Source organism: Oryzias latipes, chromosome 23 (genome assembly GCF_053564925.1).
Source record: "Oryzias latipes strain Hd-rR chromosome 23, Olatipes_Hd-rR_3.1".
Lineage (NCBI taxonomy): Eukaryota > Metazoa > Chordata > Actinopteri > Beloniformes > Adrianichthyidae > Oryzias > Oryzias latipes.
The window spans coordinates 25,422,104-25,445,021 of NC_136259.1; the positions used below are offsets into that span (position 1 = coordinate 25,422,104).

The 22,918-nt window shown below is 43.1% G+C and overlaps 1 protein-coding gene across 4 annotated transcripts in view; it reads right to left on the bottom strand.

Moving 5' to 3' along the window:
* Positions 1-22,918, bottom strand: part of LOC101170139 (thyrotropin-releasing hormone-degrading ectoenzyme) — a 169,251-nt gene that overhangs the window by 99,011 nt on the left and 47,322 nt on the right. For all 4 annotated transcript variants that reach the window (XM_078942045.1, XM_023952251.2, XM_078942046.1 and 1 more), the window contains exon 4: positions 12,160-12,286. In XM_078942045.1, coding sequence (XP_078798171.1) covers positions 12,160-12,286 — 127 coding nt within the window. The remainder of the gene's footprint in view (positions 1-12,159; positions 12,287-22,918) is intronic.

Sequence of the window (22,918 nt, forward strand, 5' to 3'; positions counted from 1 at the left end):
ATGAAGCCAACTGAAATGAGCGGAATAATTCATTCATAATTGGTGTCAGGGTTGTATTGAGCTCATGAAAAAAAAGAACAGAGAAATGTGGCAATTTTTACCACAGGCAGCCTTCAAAAAGAAAACTCAAACTGATGCGTGTTAAGGGTAACCTGTATCTGAATTGTACAAAGAATAATAAGCAGACATGATGATAGTAAACAATGACCCATTGATTGGACCTTAACTGACAGACTCAGAAGCAGACCAGCCCAGCTCCAAAGATTTGTTTATAGGAGTTATCGGGTCACACTCACTTTCACAAAACTGTAATCCACAAAGAAACTGGATCCACACACCAACCAAATACCAATTAGCATTTCCCTAACAGAGCGAGAATCGCCAAAAGTAGCAGATTAGACCCAATTATGCATGAAAGCAGGTCTGCGCCTCCCTGCATGCCTCTTTTCTCCTCCTTTCCTCACTCGGTGTCCATGGGTTGCTGCAAAAGCAGCAGCTGGAAAAGACTAAATGTGCGTTTTCTCCAAGCAGCAGAAGAATGCTGACGTGACTACTGCCATTAATTCAGCGCACGGTTAAAATGACTTCCACCTTCTCACAAGCTGCTGATTTACCTGTTCGTGGAGCTGAGAGGAGAACGGCTAAATGAGACTCAGTATGTGCCCAATCATCTGCTGGTTTGGAGTAAACCGCCTCCTCACAAACCAGCTGGATGCTGCAGGTGGAGGAGAGTGCAGAGGAACCTCCAAGCATGTTTCACAGACTGACGCTGCAGGAGGAGAAAGTCAGCCCAATCCAGACCTCATGAACCTTTGGGCTCAGTTATCATCTGTGATTTGATGAAGCGTTTTTTGTGTGTGAAGAGAATCAAACCAAACAGAGGTCCAAACTCTTCCGACTTCAAATGTCCGTGTTCCATCATCCAACCTTCGTGTTCTCAGCAGGGTTCCTCATCCTTGGGGAGTTTTTGTTCTACAGAGTTGCTTCTCTGGAACTGTCGGATGGTTTCATCTTTGCATACCGAGCAGATCAAACCATCTGGAAAAGTTGTGCAGTAACAAGTGGAAAACCAGCCAGTCCTCTGACAGCTTTTGCTTGTTTACAGATGAGACTTTTCCAGACTGGAACCTTTTTAGAGTTTATGTTTTTGTTTTCTATTCACAGTCCCTAGCTGACCAATCAGATGCCTCAATAAAAGTAGGTGGAGCCTGCCACATCCAACTTTTAAAACATTTAACAGATTTCGTGTAGCCTACTTCCAATGGGTAGGGGTGTGGCTATCTAATAAGCCCACTCCTGATTGGTCAGAGGGTTTGCCATGGAAACAGACCAATCACTGCATTCTGACCACGTCTTCAACATAGCAGCTTCTATATCACCAAAGAATAGCGACTGTATTAACTTCATTTGGTTGGAGATGGAGGTAAATCTTTTTCTATGGAAGAGTCTGCTTTTAGCTCCAATTTTTTTCTTTTTATACTTATAGTTTTTGATGAATTTTGGCTAAAACTTGCAGCTTAAATAGAAAAAGTTTGAACTCCAAACAATTGCAAAACGACATTTGCAGCTGTAGACTTCTCAAAAGTTTCTAATTTCCTCTGCACTTAAAGTCGTATTTTACTTCACGAGGAGCTGAGCTGAATAAATTTGACACATTTAGACTTTTTTAAATGATCAGAAAGGAATTTTTTTAGGTAAAAGATTCTCTTCTGCTTGTGAAACTTCCTGTGGTTTTGGTGCCTTTAGTAAAGTTCTGCAAAGTCACTGTTGTGAAGAAGGGAATCTCGCTCACTTTATTGAATATTAATGCTGAATTGTCTGGGAACGCTGACTGGAAGAGGCTTCAGCTGTCAGCATCGCTGAGGCAGCAGCAGGCGGACAGCTGACTGGCCTGCAGCTCTGCGATGGAACGCCTCGCTTTGGTCCATCTGCCGTCGCGTGTCGCCCTGAGGCGACGGCTTGAGAGAAAGAGCAAGGGACAAAGCGGAAGAAAAGAAGGATGGAGGGAGGATGAAAGGATGGAGAAGCTGGGGGCTGTAGGTGTGTGTTTGAGCGTCTGAATGTGTGCGCTGCACCTCAGGCGGTGCTGCCTGCGCGTCTCTGCGGATCCCAGATGGAGCCAGAACTCCACAGAACGCATTAGTCCACTCGGCGAGTTCTCGCACGGATATTCTCCCGACAGTCGGATCACCTGAGCCTCAGCTCGCTCTGCTGCAGCAAGATTTATGCTCCGCTGGAACAGTCACATGAATTCCTACGGAAGCCTGGAGAGGCCCGTTAGCGTTCCTCCACTTATCTCCACTTCACAACCGAGAAAAAACCGAGGGGAGAACCGCCTCCCCCACTGCAAAAGGTGTTCTCTGGGTTTTAGGGGCTTCAGAACCACCGTCTCTCAGGTTCTGTCTTTGGTCTTTAGTCAACTTAAAGTTCTGCTGCAGAAATCTGCACATTTAAGAAAAAGAAGCCTAAAACAGAAGGATGAACTTTTAACAAAGAAACCAAAAGTAGCAAAGAAAGTGACTCCTTAAGACTATTAAGTAATACACAGGCGCAGACGAGTCGGTCCAAATCAGAGATTATCAAAAGACCTGTTTCCAGAACCAAGTCAAAGTGCAAAATACTGAAACTGCTCTTCTCAAATGCTCATCAAAAGAGGAGTGGTCATTGATGCTAGATAGACCACAATGCATTGTGTTGTCATTTGAAAAAAAAAAAATAAATAAATTGTTTTTCTATTCATCCTCCAAAGTTTTCTTAAAATGTTCATATTAGGTTATATTGGGCTAGTGGGTGACTTCATATTCAGCATTAAAAAGTAATGAGCATGTGTCCAAATTGCATTCAAATCCAGGGAAGTGGATAGCTCCGCAGGAGAGTAGAGAGATTTTGGACACAGCGAAAACCTCCCGTGTCAGGGACTCAAACACTCTTCCTCCTGGTGAGACTGTCCTGTTTGCGTTGGTTTTTGGGATTTGGAAAACTCCAACAGAATTCAGAAAAGCCTCTTTCCATCTGAGCGGAACAAACTTCTGACATAGTTTTCGTTTACAGACGAAAATGTTTTCATACGAGGCCTGTAGCACAGAGACCTTGATAGGGAAAAAAAGCTATGAATGCAAAGATGCATTCATGAAGGGAACTCAATTAAAGATTCACTCCGTAATTAAACCCTTTAGCACCTCAGATGTTGCCAGCGACATCTACATAACACGCTCTTTGACATCTTTGACCATTTCCAGGATCAGTGGGAATCAGCTGATGCGTCTCAGCCGCTTTTCTACATCCAAGGCCGGTTTTCTTTATGCAATTTTACAGCTGACTTTCCCATTTACACAATTATGGTAACGGTTTAACACCCACTCCAAGGAAAATTGTGTTTTCGCTGTTCTTGTAGTTTTTTTCTCATGATGGAGGACAAATATCAATAACTCTGAGCTTAATAACACAACTCAGTGGTGAATTTCTAATGAACTCTTGCTACTCTGGAGAAACTAAACCCAAATAACGACATTTTTTTTTAATGTTTTGGCATTAAAAAAGTTAACCCTTAACCCAGATCCTTAAAAATTTCTTCAAAATAAAATTATGTGTATTTATTTATTTATTTTTCATTTATTTTTTCCCCTTTTCCTTTAACTTGTCCTGTCCAACAGCTGGGCAGACAGATGAGAGCTGAGGGCCTCTTGTGTTGGACAGATTTTACTTTAACAACAGGGGTTATTAATCTTCAGACAAACCAAAGGTATGTCTGACTAAACCCCTTTTGTAATTGAGGCCAAACTTTATTAATTTCAATCATATTTGAAAATCTTTGGTGTTGGACCGGACGGAAAAGGAAAGGAGGGAAGAAAAGAGAAATTATGTGTATTTAACAACAAACCAAGTGGACCACAGAATCCCTCCACCCATCTTCCTCCGCTTATCCGGGACCGGGTTGCTGGGGCAGCAGTCTAAGCAAAGATACCCACACTTCCCTTGCCCCGCCCACTTCCTCCAGCTCCTCTGGGGGAACCCCGAGGCGTCCCAGGCCAGCCAAGAGAGGCAGTCTTTCCAGCGTGTCCTGGGTCTTCCCCGGGGCCTCGGTCCAGTGGGACATGCCCGAAACACCTCCCAGGGAGGCGTCCAGGAGGCATCTGGACCAGATGCCTGAGCCACCTCAACTGGCTCCTCTGGATGTGGAGGAGAAGCGGTTCTACTCCCAGCTCCTCCCCCTGTCTGTGAGGGAGCGCCCAGCCCCCCTACGGAGGAAACTCATCTCAGCCGCTTGTATTTGGGACCTCGTTCTTTCATTCACGACCCAGAGCTCATGACCATAGGTGAGTATTGGAACGAAAATGATTGGAGAGGAACTTCTAAGTGGAACTAAAGCGTCAGTGTTAAAACTGAAGCCAGTTTTCTCCATAAATACAACCATTAAAAATGAGATCTTGAATTTTCTTCCACTGTCGTGAAAACTACATTAAAAATGCTATAAAATGTTGCTGGTCATAATGTTCTGTTTGTAAGTGGATACTATTTAAAATCTTTCTTTGTGGAAGCTAGTTTTGTTAAAGCTTCATGAAAAGTGTCATCAGGTTCATTTGGCGTCTGAGTGAATTCAGTCTCAGGTGAGCAGAATCTGCAGAGGTAAGGAGGGGACGGGCGTTTCTTGACTATTCCGTCTGTCGGTGCCGACGTCTGTCCCTTTACGTTTGTATCTGCACTCATCACTTCTGCCTGCCGCTCTCGTGGGAGCTCCATGCCCTGCATGACAACAGATGGAGCCCCGAGGCTCTGGGACCACATACACACATGCCGGCGGTGTGGGGGGGGGCAAGGCAAGCTGTGCTAAAGACTGATGTCAACATCAGTATGAACGCACATGCATCACAGCGTCCACACTCGCGTGGATCCAGGACGCGGCCTCCTGACGGACGACTGCATCCTTTATGCCCAAAGTGGATGAAAAGCCGGAAAAGTTCAAACAGAACTAAACCTCTGAGGATTTTTCATTCTCGACACTTTTTAACTGATGTCAGTTCACAAAGTTCAGCTGAGGACAGCTTTGGCAAAACAACAACATTCCTCTGCGGGCTCCAAAGGGGAAGCAGGAGACTAAAGTTTGAGGGCAAAACCATGGGAAACGACTCAAGAGCAGGAATTCTGGTTCTGGTTTGTGGCCACTCCACCACAGCTTCATTCAAAATCAGCAGACTTTGATTAATGTCAAAGTGGAATAAAAGGTGGTCAAACAAAAACGAGGCCATTGGCCCAAATCCATGTGGTTCCACTTTAAATCCAATCTCTTTTGGGAAACGGAGAACGCTGAAGAACGCCAGACGTTCTTGTGGTGAAGGATTGAAGATTTCAGAGAAAGAACAATCAGAGAGGAACTTCTGTTTTCTTCAGGCCTTGACAAACGGGAGATAAAACAAATTCACGTGCATTTTTTTGACCTTTTGAACCTTCTCATTTGATCAGACTTCATAACTGGACGTTGAAAGACCTTCATGAAACTCCTCCCCCATGGGGCGTGGTTGGGAGCATGGCTTCATGCTTTAGAGGAACACACTACACGCAGGTTCATGAAGGTGCACGGTGTTCACACTGGACAAACAGGGGGGGGGGGGGGGGGGGGGGGTTCTTCTTCTTTTTCTTGCTCTACTGTTTACTAGCACATGTCCGACACCTACAGGCTGCAAATCTGGCTGCTGGCTTTTTTCTTTCACAGCTGTATAATGATATACGAGTGACCTGGTGACATTCAGGCCGGGCGCCAACCACAAGTTTCTCCTCTGGGATCAATTTTTTATACAGTTATATTTTGATGAGTTTTGAACATGGAAGCTGATAACACACATACACGTGCGTTTTCACAGAGTTTCTATTTACGGTGGCTGCTTGAACCCACGTTGCTGAGGGCGGTGTGAACACAGCTTGATGTGTAGGTTTGTGTAGACCATTGATTGTAAATGAGAACTGGACTGAGTGACCCCGCCCCCCTGGCGTTCCAGACAGGAAGTACCTGCTGGCTCCAAGAAGCCAAAATCCTATAATAATAATCCCATTAATCCCAAATAAACAGCTGTTAGTCATTCTATTTGTCAGAATAAGCATTATGGATCTACTAAAAATTTTTTTTAAAGATGTTCTACACTGACCAAAAATATAAACGCAACACTTTTGTTATTGCTCCCATTTTTTAATGGTATGAACTCAAAGATGTGAAACATTTTCCACATACACAAAATAACCAGTTCTCTGAAATATTTTTCACAAATCTGTCTAAATCTGTGACAGTGAGCATTTCTCCTTTGACGAGACAATCCATCCCACCTCACAGGTGTGCCATATCAAGATGCTGATTAGACAGCATGATTATTGCACAGGTGTGCCTTAGACTGGCCACAAGAAAAGGCCACTCTGAAATCTTCAGTTTTGTTTTATTGAGGGGGTCAGGGGACTCAGACAACCAGTCAGTATCTGGTGTGACCACCATTTGCCTCATGAAGTGCGACACATCTCCTTTGCATAGAGTTGATCAGGTTGTCTATTGTGGCCTATGGAATGTTGGTCCACTCTTCTTCAATGGCTGTGCGAAGTTGCTGGATATTGGCAGGAACTGGAACACGCTGTCGTATACGCCGATCCAGAGCATCCCAAACATGCTCAATGGGTGACATGTCCGGTGAGTATGCTGGCCATGCAAGAACTGGGATGTTTTCAGCTTCCAAGAATTGTGAACAGATCCTTGCAACATGGGGCCGTGCATTATCATGCAGCAACATGAGGTGATGTTGTTGGATGTACGGCACAACAATGGGCCCCAGGATCTCGTCACGGTATCTCTGTGCATTCAAAATGCCATCAATGAAATGCACCTGTGTTCTTCACCCATAACATATGCCTGCCCATACCATAACCCCACCACCACCATGGGCTACTCGATCCACAACATTGACATCAGAAAACCGCTCACCCACACGACGCCACACACGCTGTCTGCCATCAGCCCTGAACAGTGTAAACCGGGATTCATCCGTGAAGAGAACACATCTCCAACGGGCCAGACGTCATCGCATGTGAGCATTTGCCCACTCAAGTCGGTTACGACGACGAACTGGAGTGAGGTCGAGACCTCGATGAGGACGACGAGCATGCAGATGAGCTTCCCTGAGACGGTTTCTGAAAGTTTGTGCAGAAATTCTGTGGTTATGCAAAGCGATTGTTTCAGCAGCTGTCCGAGTGGCTGGTCTCAGACCATCTTGGAGGTGGACATGCTGGATGTGGAGGTCTTGGGCTGGTGTGGTTACACGTGGTCTGCGGTTGTGAGGCCGGTTGGATGTGCTGCCAAATTCTCGGAAGCGCCTTTGGAGACGGCTTATGGTGGAGAAATGGACATTCAATTCCCTAGCAAAAGCTCAGGTCGACATTCCTGCTATCAGCATGCCAATTGCACGCTCCCTCAGAACTTGGGACATCTGTGGCATTGTGCTGTGTGATACAACTGAAGATTTCAGAGTGGCCTTTTCTTGTGGCCAGTCTAAGGCACACCTGTGCAATAATCATGCTGTCTAATCAGCATCTTGATACGGCACACCTGTGAGGTGGGATGGATTGTCTTGGCAAAGGAGAAGTGCTCACTATCACAGATTTAGACAGATTTGTGAACAATATTTCAGAGAACTGGTTATTTTGTGTGTGTGGAAAATGTTTCACATCTTTGAGTTCATACCATAAAAAATGGGAGCGATAACAAAAGTGTTGCGTTTATATTTTTGGTCAGTGAATGTAATCCTCATTTTTTTATATTTACAAAAAATATTCTAATAAACTTAAAAAACCGGAAAACGTTTTGACAGTTGGTATAAATATTCCCCCCAAAAAATCCAATGAGCTCATTATTTTTTTTAGTTAAGGCCTTTTCTTAAATGTCCCTTATTAACCTGAATTTGCAGGTAATTTCTCTAAAAACTGAAAAATGACCATTTGCTGATTCCACCGGATGTGACATCACTTCCAGCACAGCGTCGGACATTCTGCTACTGCCACTAATATCATAGTAAAGGTCAGATGGGGGGGCGATTAAATGTCAACCTTATTCTGAGCTGGTGGAAGGAAACGGACTGAAAGAGAATTCCTAATGTGACGGATGAATGTGGACAGGGAGAAAGAGTCTGACACCGACAATCCGCAGCCACGCTGATCACATTAGAGAGGAGAGCAGAGGAAATGCTCCGCTTTGGCACCGCTAATTGTTTCTGGCAGGACAAAAGTGTAAAACACAAACAATTACAAAGACACAAGCACAGCAAGAAAGAGGATGGGATGGGATTTGACCGCTCTGATATGATTCTCCTGGACGGTGCCGACAGGAGAGTAAACACGCGCGGCTCCAACGAGTGGCGGGTTGAACGCTGCTGAGAAGATGAAGGTTTTAGAGCGGCGAAGTGAAAAGGCCGTCCATGAAGGAGCCACGCCAACACGCACCAACGAGTCCTTCTGTTCTGATCAAACTCCACGTTGGCAGAAGAAATCAGCAGCAACTCCTTCAAAAACACAGGAAGCTGTTTGCTGAAACACAAGCTGGTTTTAGTAGGAACAGGACTTCTTAATCCTATTTCACTTTATGCAAACAACATAAAGAGATGATGACGTATAAATTAAAGCTGCAAACGGGTCTGGATGGCCCACAGGCGCCACACGCCCCTCACTCTCCCCGTCTGCCCTTCCCAGCCAGGTCAAGCGGCAAATGTATGGAAAAGAAAAGAAAAATGACTTTATCTCCATAGCAACCATTTTATGTTTGGGTCGCCTGGGGGTGACAAACAGGTCCATGTCGTTTTGCGATTTCCTTAGAAACTAATAATTTTTGGTAAATAAAAATCCTACTTCTTAATTAATTCCCTAAATTTAATTATTTAATAAAGTTATTTTTATAATGTTCGGGTAAAAGATGTGTGAGAAACAGGGGAACAGTACTTCTGCCAGCTCGCCACACTAACGCCGTCTAAAATCTACTAACATACTCAGCGTGACAATAGACATCGTTATCCAGAGGTGTAACCCAGGACAGGTGATGAAACTCGGCGTGTCATCGTTGGGGGGACTTTGCAGGCCATGAAGGGAATGAAACTCCAGCCAGGAGGTTCTGGATCTCCAGGCCAACAGCTGTCAGACGGAACTGGAGAAGCAGCTTCTTCTCATCAGAAATGTGGTCCAGTTGAATTTTGTAGAACTTTTCATTTTATCATCATGACCTGGAAGACTGAGAATGTACACCAACAAGCTTCAGAGTTGTCCCAAAATAGGTTTTAAACCTGGCAATGTTTGACATTTTTCCTTTTTAAAGAGCCCATGTCTTGTATTAAAATATAGTTGATATATAATGATGGATTTAGTCAGGCTTCCAAATGTAGGCTATATAACTGTTTATTCCTTTTCCAGAGGAGTCAAAGTCCAGCCCTCCTCCAGCCTCTCAGCTCATCTCTGAACCATCATGCGCTCCTTAATATTCACAAACGCATCTCATTTCTGCCGCAGGAGATCTGCTTCCTGGTAGACTGAACGGCGCTCTGCTCAGCAGCTTCAGGGCTTTCTCAGGCTTCGTGCTGCACACCTTACCCCCTCATGAACGACTGTGTTTGGGCTTCTGTATTCACCTTTCTCCACGTGTTTATGGGATCATGGCTGTTGGGGCTGCTGGTCACAACAATTTGAAGCAGATTCGGACACGCACACCCAGGATTTACATCACAAAGAGCCGCAGCGCCTTCGCTTTCATGGATAAAGAGAGTGTGGAAGGTCTTTACTTTGAAAAACGACTCTACATCTGAGCTATTTTAAGAGTGAGATCAGGATTTGATGTAAAAGAAAGCTTTTCTACCAAGAGGCACTGAAGAAACCTTAGTGTACGGGACAATCTTTAGTCATTGCGTTTGAATTAGCTGCAGATCCTGGAGGTTTGTGGGTAAAAGTCTCAAACACTGGATAGATCTGTGAGCCACCAAGAGAACATGTGTGTAATTGTATTCATGCGGTCACCCCCACCCATAAGGGGGTTGACCCGTCCAGGCTTTTGGCTCGTTTAGGGTCATAGGAGGGAGCGGCTTTAGTAATAGCAGAGGGAGTTGGAGGCTGACATATCAGTGTCCACAAAGTTCACCAGAAAGACTGAACGGAAACGTGACGTCAGGAGGTTGTTCGGCACACACAGGTGTGTTTATGAATCTGACTGTTTGGATGTAAACAGACCAACGGTGCACTTGGCTCACTGTCACTCAAACACCTTCCTTAGACTTGTTTCCCTCCAGAAGTCGCCGTTTTCTTCAGGATTCTCGTGGATCTCTCGGTGTTGGTACGCTGTTGCAGTGTTGGTCAGTGCGTGCACAGACTCGTGTCCCTCAGCACCCTGAGGCGCCTCACATCTGCTCTTCCATGCAGCTGCAGCAGGGATGCTGTCCTGTTTCTAACAGCTCACACCGCGGTTTTCTGTGACCCCCATCTTATTGTGAGAAAGAAAATCCAGGGATTTTTATTTGGTGGAGCGGTCACAGGATGTCGTGATGAAGCCGATCCCTGCAGCCGAAGCGTTAGTCACTGATGTTTGGGTTGAACATCAGAGCAGGATTTTTAATAGAACTCTTAGTCTCATTCTCAAACGGATACAAACTCCCCCTGGGGGGGGGGGGCTTTTTTTGCCACCTCCATGTGAAATTAGCATACTCCATAAAAACATGTTAACTCTGCAGTGAGGCTTCTGTTTTCGGTACTTGGAGTGTAAGTGACTCTTAGGAGAATATTTGACAGTCATTTGTGAGGAAAGAGACAGCTGCTGCGCTCCTATCAAGCTGAGATTAAGAGGCTTTAGGCAGAGGATTCAAACCTTCCGCTGTGAAAGCTGCAGGTTTATGTCGATGAGGCCTCTGGACATCAGAATGACAGCTATTACTCAGCCATTCTACTAGTCAGAATTACCATTCTTGCTTTGATACCTATATTTTTAACATGTTCCTGATCCTACTTTGTCTGCATTTTTTTCTGTTGTTCCAGTTGTTCAAGTTATAAACTGACCAATCAGATGCCTCGGAAAAGTGGTTTGTCAGACAACGCACGTTCAGAATTTGATTGACAGATATTCTATAGCCCTCATTTCAGATCTGGACCTAAACTTCACGGCTGGATAGCTACGATGCTGCTGCCATTTTTGTTGCACCGATGACGTTAGGTTGGGGGTGTGAGGGGCTGTAAGCTAGCAGAGGAGTGATTAAACGGCAAGTTTCAGTTCTGGGTCTCACCCACAAACTTTTTTTCAAACTCCTCCCTCTCTGCAGAAACTATGTCCCAGAAAAAGACACAGGTTTGGGGATTTTGACTAAAACGGCATGAAGATCATTAAAAGTCCTCTGAGAACATAAACCAAAAGGTGATCACAGTGGGATGTAAAGGTCTGAACCTCTGCTAAGGGTTGGCATCATCTGACTCCAGCTCATCGTTTTAGGTCACGCTTCATTTATAGATTTTGTTTCAGTTTGTGTTTTGCACTTTGGATTAGCATAAGTAGAGGCTAAAGCTGCGTTCACACACAACGCGATTCGTCCTGCTTCAATGTTAAGTCAATAAACAGAGACGGTTCGAGATCATGCGGCGTGATTTGAGGGTTGGGCGCAGAGCGTCGGTCTAGTAGCAATGCGATCTGAGTGCACGGGGCGTCCAGAGGTAAATTATCTCAACTTCAGCGAGGGCGAGGCGTTGCGTCAACCAATCATGGACTCTGGTCTGGGCATGTGATGTGTTCAATGATGCGATCAGCGGGTGGAGGCCAAAATCACGGGAGTGGGAGAGTCTGAATGACCTCATGACACTACTGACATTGGCATAACCATGTGATCAGGAGGACTTTATATTTACATAAAAACAGAAACCGTCAAAGATGAGGAAAAAAACACGTTTCCCTTAGTAAAGAGTAAAAACCCATCAGTCAAACTTGTGTTCTCTTCTCTGAAGTGGATGGTTGCATGTTTTTTGCCTCTTTATATGAAAGCCATCAAGACAAAAAATGTCAAAGAAGCAGATTTTGTTTCTGCTTTTGCTTCATCTAAATGCAGTCAAAGAGCAGCCGCTCTCTGCAGTGAAGTGGCAAATGACGTCGGGGGACGAGGGCCACGCCGCCAGCCTTACCTAGCTTGGGCAGTGAGTACTGCACTTTGAAGTAGTCCTCATAAAATCCCAGGAGCCTCTTGGTGATGTGGAGAGCGTAGTCCCCGGCGCCGCTCGAAATGGCATCCGGCCGGGCGTAAAGGCGGATCTGAAGACAAAGAGGCAGCAATGGAACCAGGACGGATTTATCACACTTGGAGTTTAAAACGGATACAGACAGGAAATTAGAATTAGCCGAAAAGTTCAGGCAGTTTATTCTAAATCTACTCAGCAAGGAAATGAAATTAGGCTGCAACAAACTATACTTGGTCGGCTGCGTATTAAACCCCAGAGTTCAAATCTGCTGAGAGGCAGAAAAATTACATCCCAGAGATCTTTGGTCCAAATGTGCAGGAAAAAAAAACGCTGAAATGGAACGAGGCCAGCACTGGTCAGGTCAGACACTTGGAGAAAACAGAATCAGGCCAACGTCACATTCAGCTCTCCAGAAAATAATGAGTTTTAGTCCAAATGTGCAGCAGGAAAATAGAATTATAAAAAGAGCGGGAAGGTCGACTTTCATCACTTTGTTTTGCTTTATCCTTGAGAGAAAACTAGAGAAGCTCTTCATCAAATACCTATCTGTGTTCATGGAGGTTCTGGGAGAAATCACAGATCTTCAATCAACCGGAAATTTAAAAAAAGGAGGATTTCTTCACAAAAGCTGAAGAGTCGTTGAGTGACGAATATGTGATAAAGTTTAGTGAAACGCTTTTTGATGGGATGCATCTAATGAAACTTCATGATAAATATATGAAGACCCTTTTAAACTCAAAGCATTAATCATCTTTATCAATTATGTCCATTCCCGGATGAAAACTTAAAATCCATTCAATGGATCCGAAATATTTTGTTTTCAATACAAAAATGGGAACAGTCTTCGTAAAGGGAAAAAACAACATATGTTCTCACACGACAACACTGAATCAACAGAATTTTGACAAAGCTCTCGGTATCTCAGAGATTTCTCCTATAAATGTAAAACTGCTCATTTAGCCGTACAAATATAAACCTTAGAATTGTAGGATTGAATTGGTGAAAAACCTGCGCTGCCGCTGGCTAAATATTTTTGTAGTCAGTAGGATTGTGTGCCAAACCACCATAAATGTCTCAGTGTAATTTCAGCCCATTTAAAAACTGCCAGCATACTTCAATGTGGATCAAAGTGGGGATTAACCAACATGCAGTTTCCCCAGAGCAAATGTAAAGAGAGTGATGGGTAAAAGACCAAGTAAAAACAACAACATGCGATTTCAACGGCTTAAATAATACTTCAACATTCCAGACAAAACAGGAGATTTGAAGCTATCGACTACATTTTAAGTTTTGGGGGGAAAAAGGCTGTGAGATGTTTTAGACTGCTGCGATTCCAGCCGATTATTTCTTGCTGTGGCACAGATCTGCAGCTCTCCTGTGATTCTGCAGCTCTGCAAAGATGCTTCACTTCAGTGACTCCTTTCCCAGGCTTTCAGCCTGACAGACAGACTTCTTCCACATCCAAGGCAATTTTCTCCAAACGCAACTTGCCGCGCGCGGCAGACAAAACGCTTGATCCCGTAGGTGTGTGGTGTGTTCCACCTGCGACAATCTGGCAGAGATGTGATCTTCTCACAAAGAGTGAATTAAATTATGTATTATTATTTCAAATGTATACTTTTTCTTTTTAGGAAAGTTGGTCAAAAATGAAAGAATCTGAGGATCGCTAAGATGTTATTACGAACACCAAAAACACGACTTGATTCAATCACATCAATGGAAGATTGCTCTCCTTTGTTATCTTCAATTAAACGTTAACATCCCCATGTCTGCAAACCATTTAGATGGAAAGTTATTAACGCCGGAGCTTTAGCTACCATGATTGACGTTCTTGGAATTATCGTAACTCTTAAACCATTTATGCAAATAACATAATTGCAACGAATTCTGAACACTGTACAGTAGTTAACCATTGACGGCATCAGTGTGAAGCTGCTGACTCAGACGCAGAGAAAAAGCGGCGTTGCTCCGTAACAAAGTGTTACATCCGTTGGAATTACATCAATTGTACAAATGGTTGAGAAGTTACAGTACTTCAAAGGGTTTGTGTTATTTTCATTGTTTGTATAGGAACTGGAGTGAGAGTGTGGCTTCATCCACATCTCCAACCAAAAAAAGCAATTTTCCTGCAATTTAACCGCCGTCATGTTTGAGCCAGACGTTGACAGTGATTGGTGCCAGTTGTGCCTGAGTCCTAGTTTCTATGGCAACCACTCTCACCAATCATAGGTGAGCTTGTTAGAAGGCCACAACCCTACCACTTGAAAGCCGGCTACACGAAATCTGTCAAAAATTTGAATGTTAGAGGTGGGGGCCAGGAGGCTCCACCTACTTTTTTTGAGACATGTGATTGGTCAGTGTAAAACTTGAGCAGAAAAATTACTCCTCTATAGACGTGTATGGGACTTTGGTTTCTTGGAACCAGTAGGTACTTCCTGTTTGGAAGGTGGGGGGGGGGGGGGGGGGGGGAGTTGTTCTCCAGTTGTCATACACAGTTGATGGTTATTTTGCTATCAGTGTTAAAGGGTTAATCTGCAGAAACAAAAGCGGAAAAATGGCGCGTCAGGTTGGGATTGTTTAAGAACGACGTGATAGCTCTTGGACCCAAGATGGCCCCGCCTACATTTCAGTGTTCCGTTTATTTCAAAGGGCTTTATGGGCTTAACATCCAATGTCTTTAGACAGCTGTATTAACTAAACACTGGTTGTCATGGCAGCAATGTCAAGGGGTGGAGTCATCAACTTGATAAGAGATCTTTTTCCTTCAGTTCTGAAGTTTGAATGAATCTCGGTGATGAATTTTGGATCATTTGTGTTTAATCAGTTTTGTGTTGTTTAGAATAATGACTCTGTGCTTTTGTTGCCACTTCACTGACCTGAAACATGTTTCTTCCACAGTCAGTGAACGCCACACAAAGCTCCGCATCTCCCTCCTCTGCATTTCTGTGATGGATGGAGCAGTTCATTTGTCTCACCCTTCACATTAATTACACACAAGCTCCATCAGCTGATGGATGAGAGGTTACCATGGTGACAGCTGCTTGTTCCATCAAAGCTAATTATAAAAAATACATCTGTGTGGACAGAACAGAGTGGAGTCCGCTGAAGGAGGGTTTCGATGGCCGTTCGTGCTGCTGCACCAGTGCTGTCACAACACGCATTACTGTCTCCATCGCTTCTGCTCTGAGGGATCCAGCTCAGGCGGCGGCGGTGGCGGCGGCGGCTTCTGGGAGGTCTGCGTGTCAGAGCTCACGCTCAGCTGTTTCCAAAAAAAGCAGGAGGGAGATCAGCTGCGCTGAGCTTTGTTGACCTGACATGAGCAGCAAATAAAAGCTAAAGCTCAAAGGGTCTTTGAGCTGACACAACGCTCGATGACATCTCATGGTATCAAAGAAAGTTCTCAGCTTCAAAAACTGTCAGAGAGAACAGGATTACATTTAGCCCAGAACCGAATCTTTCCATTCATCCATTTGTATGTTGCACTGATCAGAAGAGCTCCGTTTTTGAAAAGGAACAAAGGAACTAGCTCAAAAAAATCTATGCTACAAAATAAAAGCCTTGGTAACTGCCCACAGCATTTCTTAATAAAAGAATTTAACTGAAGTGAACTTGGAATCAGTTTAAGTTTTTTGACTCAAGTTCTTGATTGACATTAGCCAATAGTTGGATATTAAAATGTCTAAAATTATTGGTATTAGTCAATAATCTGATGCATTTAGTCACCTCCACCGGTATGGAGGAGTTGACCAAAGGACAGTTGGGAATAGGGCAGAAGAGATCGTATTTGAGTCACTATGGGATGATTACGACAGAGTTTTAGGGACAAACAAAAAAAAAAAAAAGCACAATTACGAGATTTTAAGTCGTAGATTTACGAGAAAAAAACTCGTAAATTCACGAGATTAAAGTGGAGGTGAGCATACAGAGCAGCAAGTGAACGCCGCGCAGCAGCAGAGCAGACCGACTAAACTCAATGGAACAGGTGAGCTGAATGTTTGATAATGTTCCAAATGTTTGGAAGTTCTTTGTTTGATTTATGATTTATTAATGTTTTATTTATTGATGGGTGGTTTGCAGGATCTCTGCAGACCGATGATGAAGACGTCGGTGTCCTTGCAGCTGGTCACCTTCATCGTTTCTTCTTCCATTAAAGACCAGATCTCTACGTTTGTGTGATGCCTCTGTCCGAGGAGGAGGAGTTTTCTTGGGATTTCCAACGTTCTAATGCTGATATAACAGACTATTTTCATTCCTCCTTATTGTTTTATGTTTAAACGGGACGTTTCATCTGCAGGAGTAGGCGTATGGAACACTGTTTACTTCTAAATTGGTGTTTGGATGACAGGTTCATGACGTACTGAGACAAATGAACTTCAGGGTTTGTGAATGAAAAAGAGAATAAAGGCTGCAGCGGTCCTCTGCACCCAAACGTGTCTCTGAGCTCCTTATTTCACATATGCAACTCCGCTTTACTGACACCGAACCCCGGAAAGCCGGCTCCACTGACAATAGTCTGATTTTCAGTTCTCAAAAAGTTCAGGATCTCTGTTTTTTAAATCCTAACCAGAAATATGGCTTCACAAAAGGCTCCACATATTTCATCTTCAAGCTAGGCTTGAAGATGAAATATGTGGATAAACGGAAAACTTTGGTGTTTTTTCCTCGATAAGCTATGACTTTTTTTTCTTTTTTTTCTTTTTTTTTACAAATTATGAGATTTTAAAGTCTTAAATTGACGAGTTGACAGTTATGACTTTCTCTCTCGTAACTTTACGACTTATAAGTCGTAATTTAAAAACTCCCCCCCAGCCTCCCTGCTCTCTGGGGGCCCCGCGGCGGTCCTGTTGGCCCTGGCCTGGGTGGCGGATGTGATCGCTCGGGGGCGGTTGTTCTCTGCCTTCTGCCGTGTAGCGTTGGGGGGGGTTCTGGCTGCCGCGGCGGTGGTCTGGGTGTGGCTGGTTGCTCTCCCTCCTTCTTTTCACGTTCCTCCATCCATTTTAGAAGAACATGAACACTCACCTAAGCACAGGTGTTAGCTCACCTTTGCACTAACAGTTTGCGTGATTGGATGAATCAAATATTTCACACTAGTTGGTTTTAAGGCATAAGTATGCGTGTGTGAACACTATCTGTTTTGTGTACATGTTGACATGTGGACATTTTTGCAGCTAGCAGGTGTGTTGATAACATTTGTGTGGACAGACCCCGCCCCTTGAGATTTGTATTCTATCTGAACCTTACCGTAATGATAAACATCCAGTAGCTTGTTGATTTAAGGCCCGTACACACCGGGACGAATATTCGCCAGGCGTTATTCGCCAGCGTTTTTTAAAACGTTTTTTGTGTTCACACCCAGGCGATTTTCGCTGACGATGAGCCGAGCAAACATGCAAGTTCATTCCCTGACATTAGATGGCGCTTAGTGTAAAACAGAAATACTCCTGTACACAAGGTGGCGCTGCACAACTTTACGCTTCTTAAAGTCGCTTTTCACTCAGAAGAAGAGAGCAAGTATTTACGCGCTTGTCAGAATCAAACAAAGAAAACATGAATATTTCAAGCACCAGTAGCTCCAACTGGTGCTTGGTTCGGGGATATTTTAGAATGTCCGTCATTATGTCTTCGCGGCTGTGTAGACGCTACTTGGCGTCTATCTTTTTCGCTGGTATGTGTGCTCAGCAAGGCAGTTTTGTGTTTGAGCGCCCCCAAGTGGTGTTTTACTGTAACTTCAGAGGCTCCAGACACGTGTGCAAAAGCGCCATTCTCATTGGTCAAATAGATTTCGACGCGACGCGTTAAACCAAAAAAACGAACCCGAGGCGTTTTTTAAAAAGTGACGCTTTGACGCGTGGCGTTTTTCCGCGTCGGTGTGCACACTCACATTGGTGCCCTTTGTTTAGTCACGAGGCGTTAAACGTCGGCGAATATCGCGGGCGAAATTAGTCCCGGTGCGAACAGGCCTTTATACTGCTTCATGGTTTAACCCCCCCTTCCTATAATAATCCTCCGACCCCCCCCCCCCCCCCCCCCCCCTCTCTCTCTAACATCCCTCTCTCTTCTTGCCTCCTTTCCTTTTCCGTCCGGTCCAACACAAAAGATTTTCAAATACGATTAAAATTAATAAAGTTTGGCCTCAATTCCAAAAGGGGTTTATTCAGACATACCTTTGGTTTGTCTGAAGATTCATAAACCCTATTGTTAAAGTAAAATATGTCCAACACAAGAGGCCCTGAGCTCTCATCAGTTTGCCCAGCTGTTGGACAGGACAAGTTAGAAAAAATAAAAAAATAAAAAACTCTTTTTTTTTTTTTAGTAAACTGGCCCTAAAACTCCGTCGTAGGATGACAGCACTGTTAGCTTTTTTTTTTTTTCACACCTTTAGCACTTTTACTCTTTATGCTTTAGATTTTAAATGTACCTGCAAACATGTTCTCAGTTTTTGGAGCCAACAATTACGCAAAATAATAAATGCTAGTCAGTAAAAGTAAAATTCTTTGGGAATATTTTTTACTCAACAGGTGTTTTTGTTTTTAAATATTTTGTTCATTCTAACCTCTTTAAAAAAAAAAAAGATATAAGATTTCTTTACATAAAAACACAGAGGACCAAATATAACAAATACAAATATATAGTTGCAAATATAATTAATATGAATAAAGTATAGTATAAATCACAAAAGGGGTTTATTCAAATATACACCTTGTGTCAGAAGATTCATTATCCCATGTTTTAACAATAAAATATGTAAAAACATAAGAGGCATTCAGCTCTCATCTGATGCTCAGCTATTGGACAGAACGAGTTAAAAAAAAGAAAGAAAAAAAGAGGACCAAAAACAGATCCCTGTGGTACTCCACATTAAAGTAGATTCTAACAAAGAATAAGTCATTTTTTAATCTCTTTTTCAGGCTTATTCTTCTACAAACACTCACGGAAGGCAGTTTAACAACCCAAATACTGTAACTCATCTGTCATCGGCTCTTTCTGTCTCCTCTCTAAATTCAAAGTTCGTTTCCTCAAATTCCACATTTCTCTTTCCTCCACAGAAAGTCATCTCGGAGCGCAGCAGCCAGCAGAGTGAACATCAGCTGCCAAAGTGGAGGCTTTATTGAAATCGCTGCTTCTTTCGGCTGACTGGCAAAGAGCTGCTGAATTGAAAATCATCTCCGGAGGATTCCTGAGGCGCCTGCAGTCACGTTCTCCCACGGTGAGGAGAGTCCCGGGCATGCCACAGTTTTAACCAGCATGAATGTATGAATGTTTGAGGAGGAGGCGGAGGAGGAGGTCTTCAATAAACTAAACACGCTCTTGTTCTCAAACAAAGTCGGGTTCAGCTGATACTAAAGCTGGACGCTTAGTGCCTGCAGAGCAGCTAGTGCAGAAACTTTAAATCACCTGCAGGTGTGAGTGTGGAGATTGGCTCTGTGTGTCGTCAACGATGTGACTGCAGCCAAACAAACATCCTGAAGTTTGCTTCAGGACTAAACTCTCCTTCAAGACGTCCAAACATACAGACCTAGAAAACACACCCCTGAAGATTTTTCCGTCATCACACTGTTTCAGCCAATTTTTCTCTAAATTACTGTTCTAAAATTGTTGTGGATTCTTTTTTTAATAAAAATTCAGTCCTTTAAACTTCACCCTTTCAACAGAGGAGCTGAAGGACAGCAGCTCTAAAATGTTAAGAGACTTTTAATGCATAAGCAGAACCAAAAACAACTTAACACGACAAATCGACATGAACAACAGGACATTCTCCTGACAAAAAAAAAAACCAACAGACATCTTCTTTGGGTTTTAAATAAATTCATGTTTTGATGGTGAAAAAAGGCAGCCGGCTTCCCTGCAGCTACAGACCTGAGAAAAGGATCCACTGGTGAAATAAATCAATTTTTAACCAGCATAAAAGTATGAAGTTATTATTATTACACAGACAATCAAAGAACTGATGATAACAGAAAAGAAAAGCCTGTATCCAAAAAAAGGAGACGACAACAAAAGACAAGGGTTGGTTTTCCAGGGGGCGCCATAAGCTTTATCTGGTGAGGGTCCTTAGCAGGGATGGGCGATATAGAACTGATTATATCGTGGAACAGGTTTGTTTTTTTTTCACATCAGCCGATAACGATATATATGACAATATCATCCACATATCTATTTTTTCAAATTTGAACACTGTGCTCCTAAGAGAAATGTGTAATCATCAGCAGGTGGTTTAGATTTAAATCTGTATTTCCTGTCATCCTTTAAACATAATGGAAGCACTGGAGGAACATGAGGCCACCGTTTCTTTCAGATAACTAAGAAAAGGCATTTAAGTTACAACCTAAACTGAAAGTTAAAGCAAAAGAGAACATAAATTAAACCGAACACTCAGTTTCATTTTAAAAACAAAACATTAACTCCATAATTAAATTCTAATGTTTTCAAGTTTTACAGAACAAACATAAAATGGACAAATGTTTTTCCTGTGAATAAGTTAGGAACTAAGAGCTAATGTCAGAATGTTTTCTGGTAGTTTAGCCTGTTGCTGCTGTGCAGGTCTAACCTTCGTTTATTTCAGTCTGACATTGAACACTTCAGCTTAATAAAGAGGTTGGTGGGATTTCCATGTTCCAAAGGAACATGCCTTCTGCACAATGTGCAGAGCAGGTTTCTTAGCTTTTTGTTGGATTTTAAATGACTGAAATACCACCACAGGGGCGGAAATTTAATGTTTGAGTCACCCGCAAAGTTGGCTAGTTGATAAAAAAAAATCTACCGGCTAAACATTTTTTACCAGCCGAACTAAAACACTATTTTACACAGAAATACCTTTGGCATTTTACTTTTTGAACTTCTTTTTTGAATTTTGTTTTTAAGAAAATGAAATTGCATAAAGTCATTTATAACTGGTATGAATACATCTTTATTCATAGGTTGCCTTGCCGAAAGGTGAACAACAATAACAGAAGACAACTAAATAATCAATAGAAGTGAGTCAGAAAACACCAAGCAGCAGAAACCTAAACTGTGGTTCCTAAGTTACGACTAAGACGAATTCCCCAAATTGCTAGATAAGTGAACATAGTTCAAATCCATCCACACAAACTGCCAATTTAACAAAACCGTTCTTTTTTCTCCAAAACAGGAATGGGTCCATCTCAAAGATGGAGCTCAGCTTTGCTTAGTTCAAAAGAAGGACGTCCAATCTCATGTCAATCTTTTTGCTACCATAAAAAGCTAAGCTAAGTTAGCAGGTGGCATGAATCAGAAGTTCATCGCTGACAGGGAATCATCATCCTTCGTTGTTAATTTGAAGCAGCAGAACTCAGAAAGCAGAGTTTCCAGCAGAGACCAGATTCTTGACTTTAAAAAGCTTGGACAAGTCTGAAGCATCATTCAATTTCTGCCAGGAAGCCAGGAAATTAGCCAGTCAGTCAAGCAGTCAATCAGCTCGAAACAAGCAGAGAGCAAAATCCACTGTGACGTTTTCTATTCCAGTCCATGTCAGCTTTATTCAAACTTTATGTAATCTGGATGTGAAAATCAATGCAGCACTCCTTGTTAATGCCATCCTCTCTTTGCTTTTTTTCCCTCTCCACTCGTCCGTAACATCTCTCGTCGTAAAGCTCCGTCTGCTGCCCTTGGATGATGGATGGGCGGATGGATGCCTGGTTGCCACGGTAATTTGATGGATGGTTTAGCAGCTTATATGAGTGTGGAGCGAGCGCCGTCTTCACTGTGAATGTGGCTCCTTGACTTTGAAATCAACAGGCCTCGGACAGTCGGTAACAAACTCCGCTGACCCGTGATGGCGACACCGCGTCCGCTCACATCACCGCTTTGGCTGACAACACTCTGAGGAGGTGAGTCCACCCAAGAGCCCCGCCAAGGATAACAGTCTCTTTGTCAATGTCAACAAGACACAAAAAGGGTGGATGTTGACTTCAGAAAGCAGAAATTAGCTTCACCCTGCAGAACAACACAGCTCTGCTCTGTTTTCTGAGGGTCTGATGCTCTTCAGGGCCGTCTCACGTCTGCTCCAGTCAAACTTAGCACTTCAGAAACTCACCTGCTCCCCCAAAACGCCTTACCGTGGAGAAAAACAAGCTGGGATAAACGGCAGGAACACCAGAGAGATTTTACTTTTCATTGAAACCGTTGCCTTGTATACCTAAAGCAGAATGTGTGTTCAGTAGATCAGATCATAAAACCAAGAAAGGCAAAAGTAAAGAAAATGAACATGACGTCATCTTTTCAACATTACATTGGCTTTTTCAACCTATGCTTCTAAACATCAACTGGTCAACACTAATTCCTGAGAAATCCTCTACTTTATCTTAGCGTGTCTAAACTATTTTTACCAGCATTAACTTCCTAGCAAACAGCTGGAAACAAATTCATTAAAATTTCCTGCCGATAAAATAATCGTTTCCAAACATTACATTCCTAACATTTGCTCACCGGTATTAGTTTCCTGAAAATCCTCTAATGTATTTATTAAATTCTTTTATCATCTCAAATGTCGCATGTAAACATTAGCATTCTTGTTCTTAGAAGTAGCTTGTTGATATTAGCTTTCCAGAATGTACAACTCTGTCACTCAGCATCAGAATGTAATGCTAGCTAGTTTTTGCCAGGTTACAGTTTTAGTTCAAACTAATAAAGTTGATACTTCAAATGTACCGTCTCTGTTTAAATTTGTTCCCCATCTTTCCTGGAG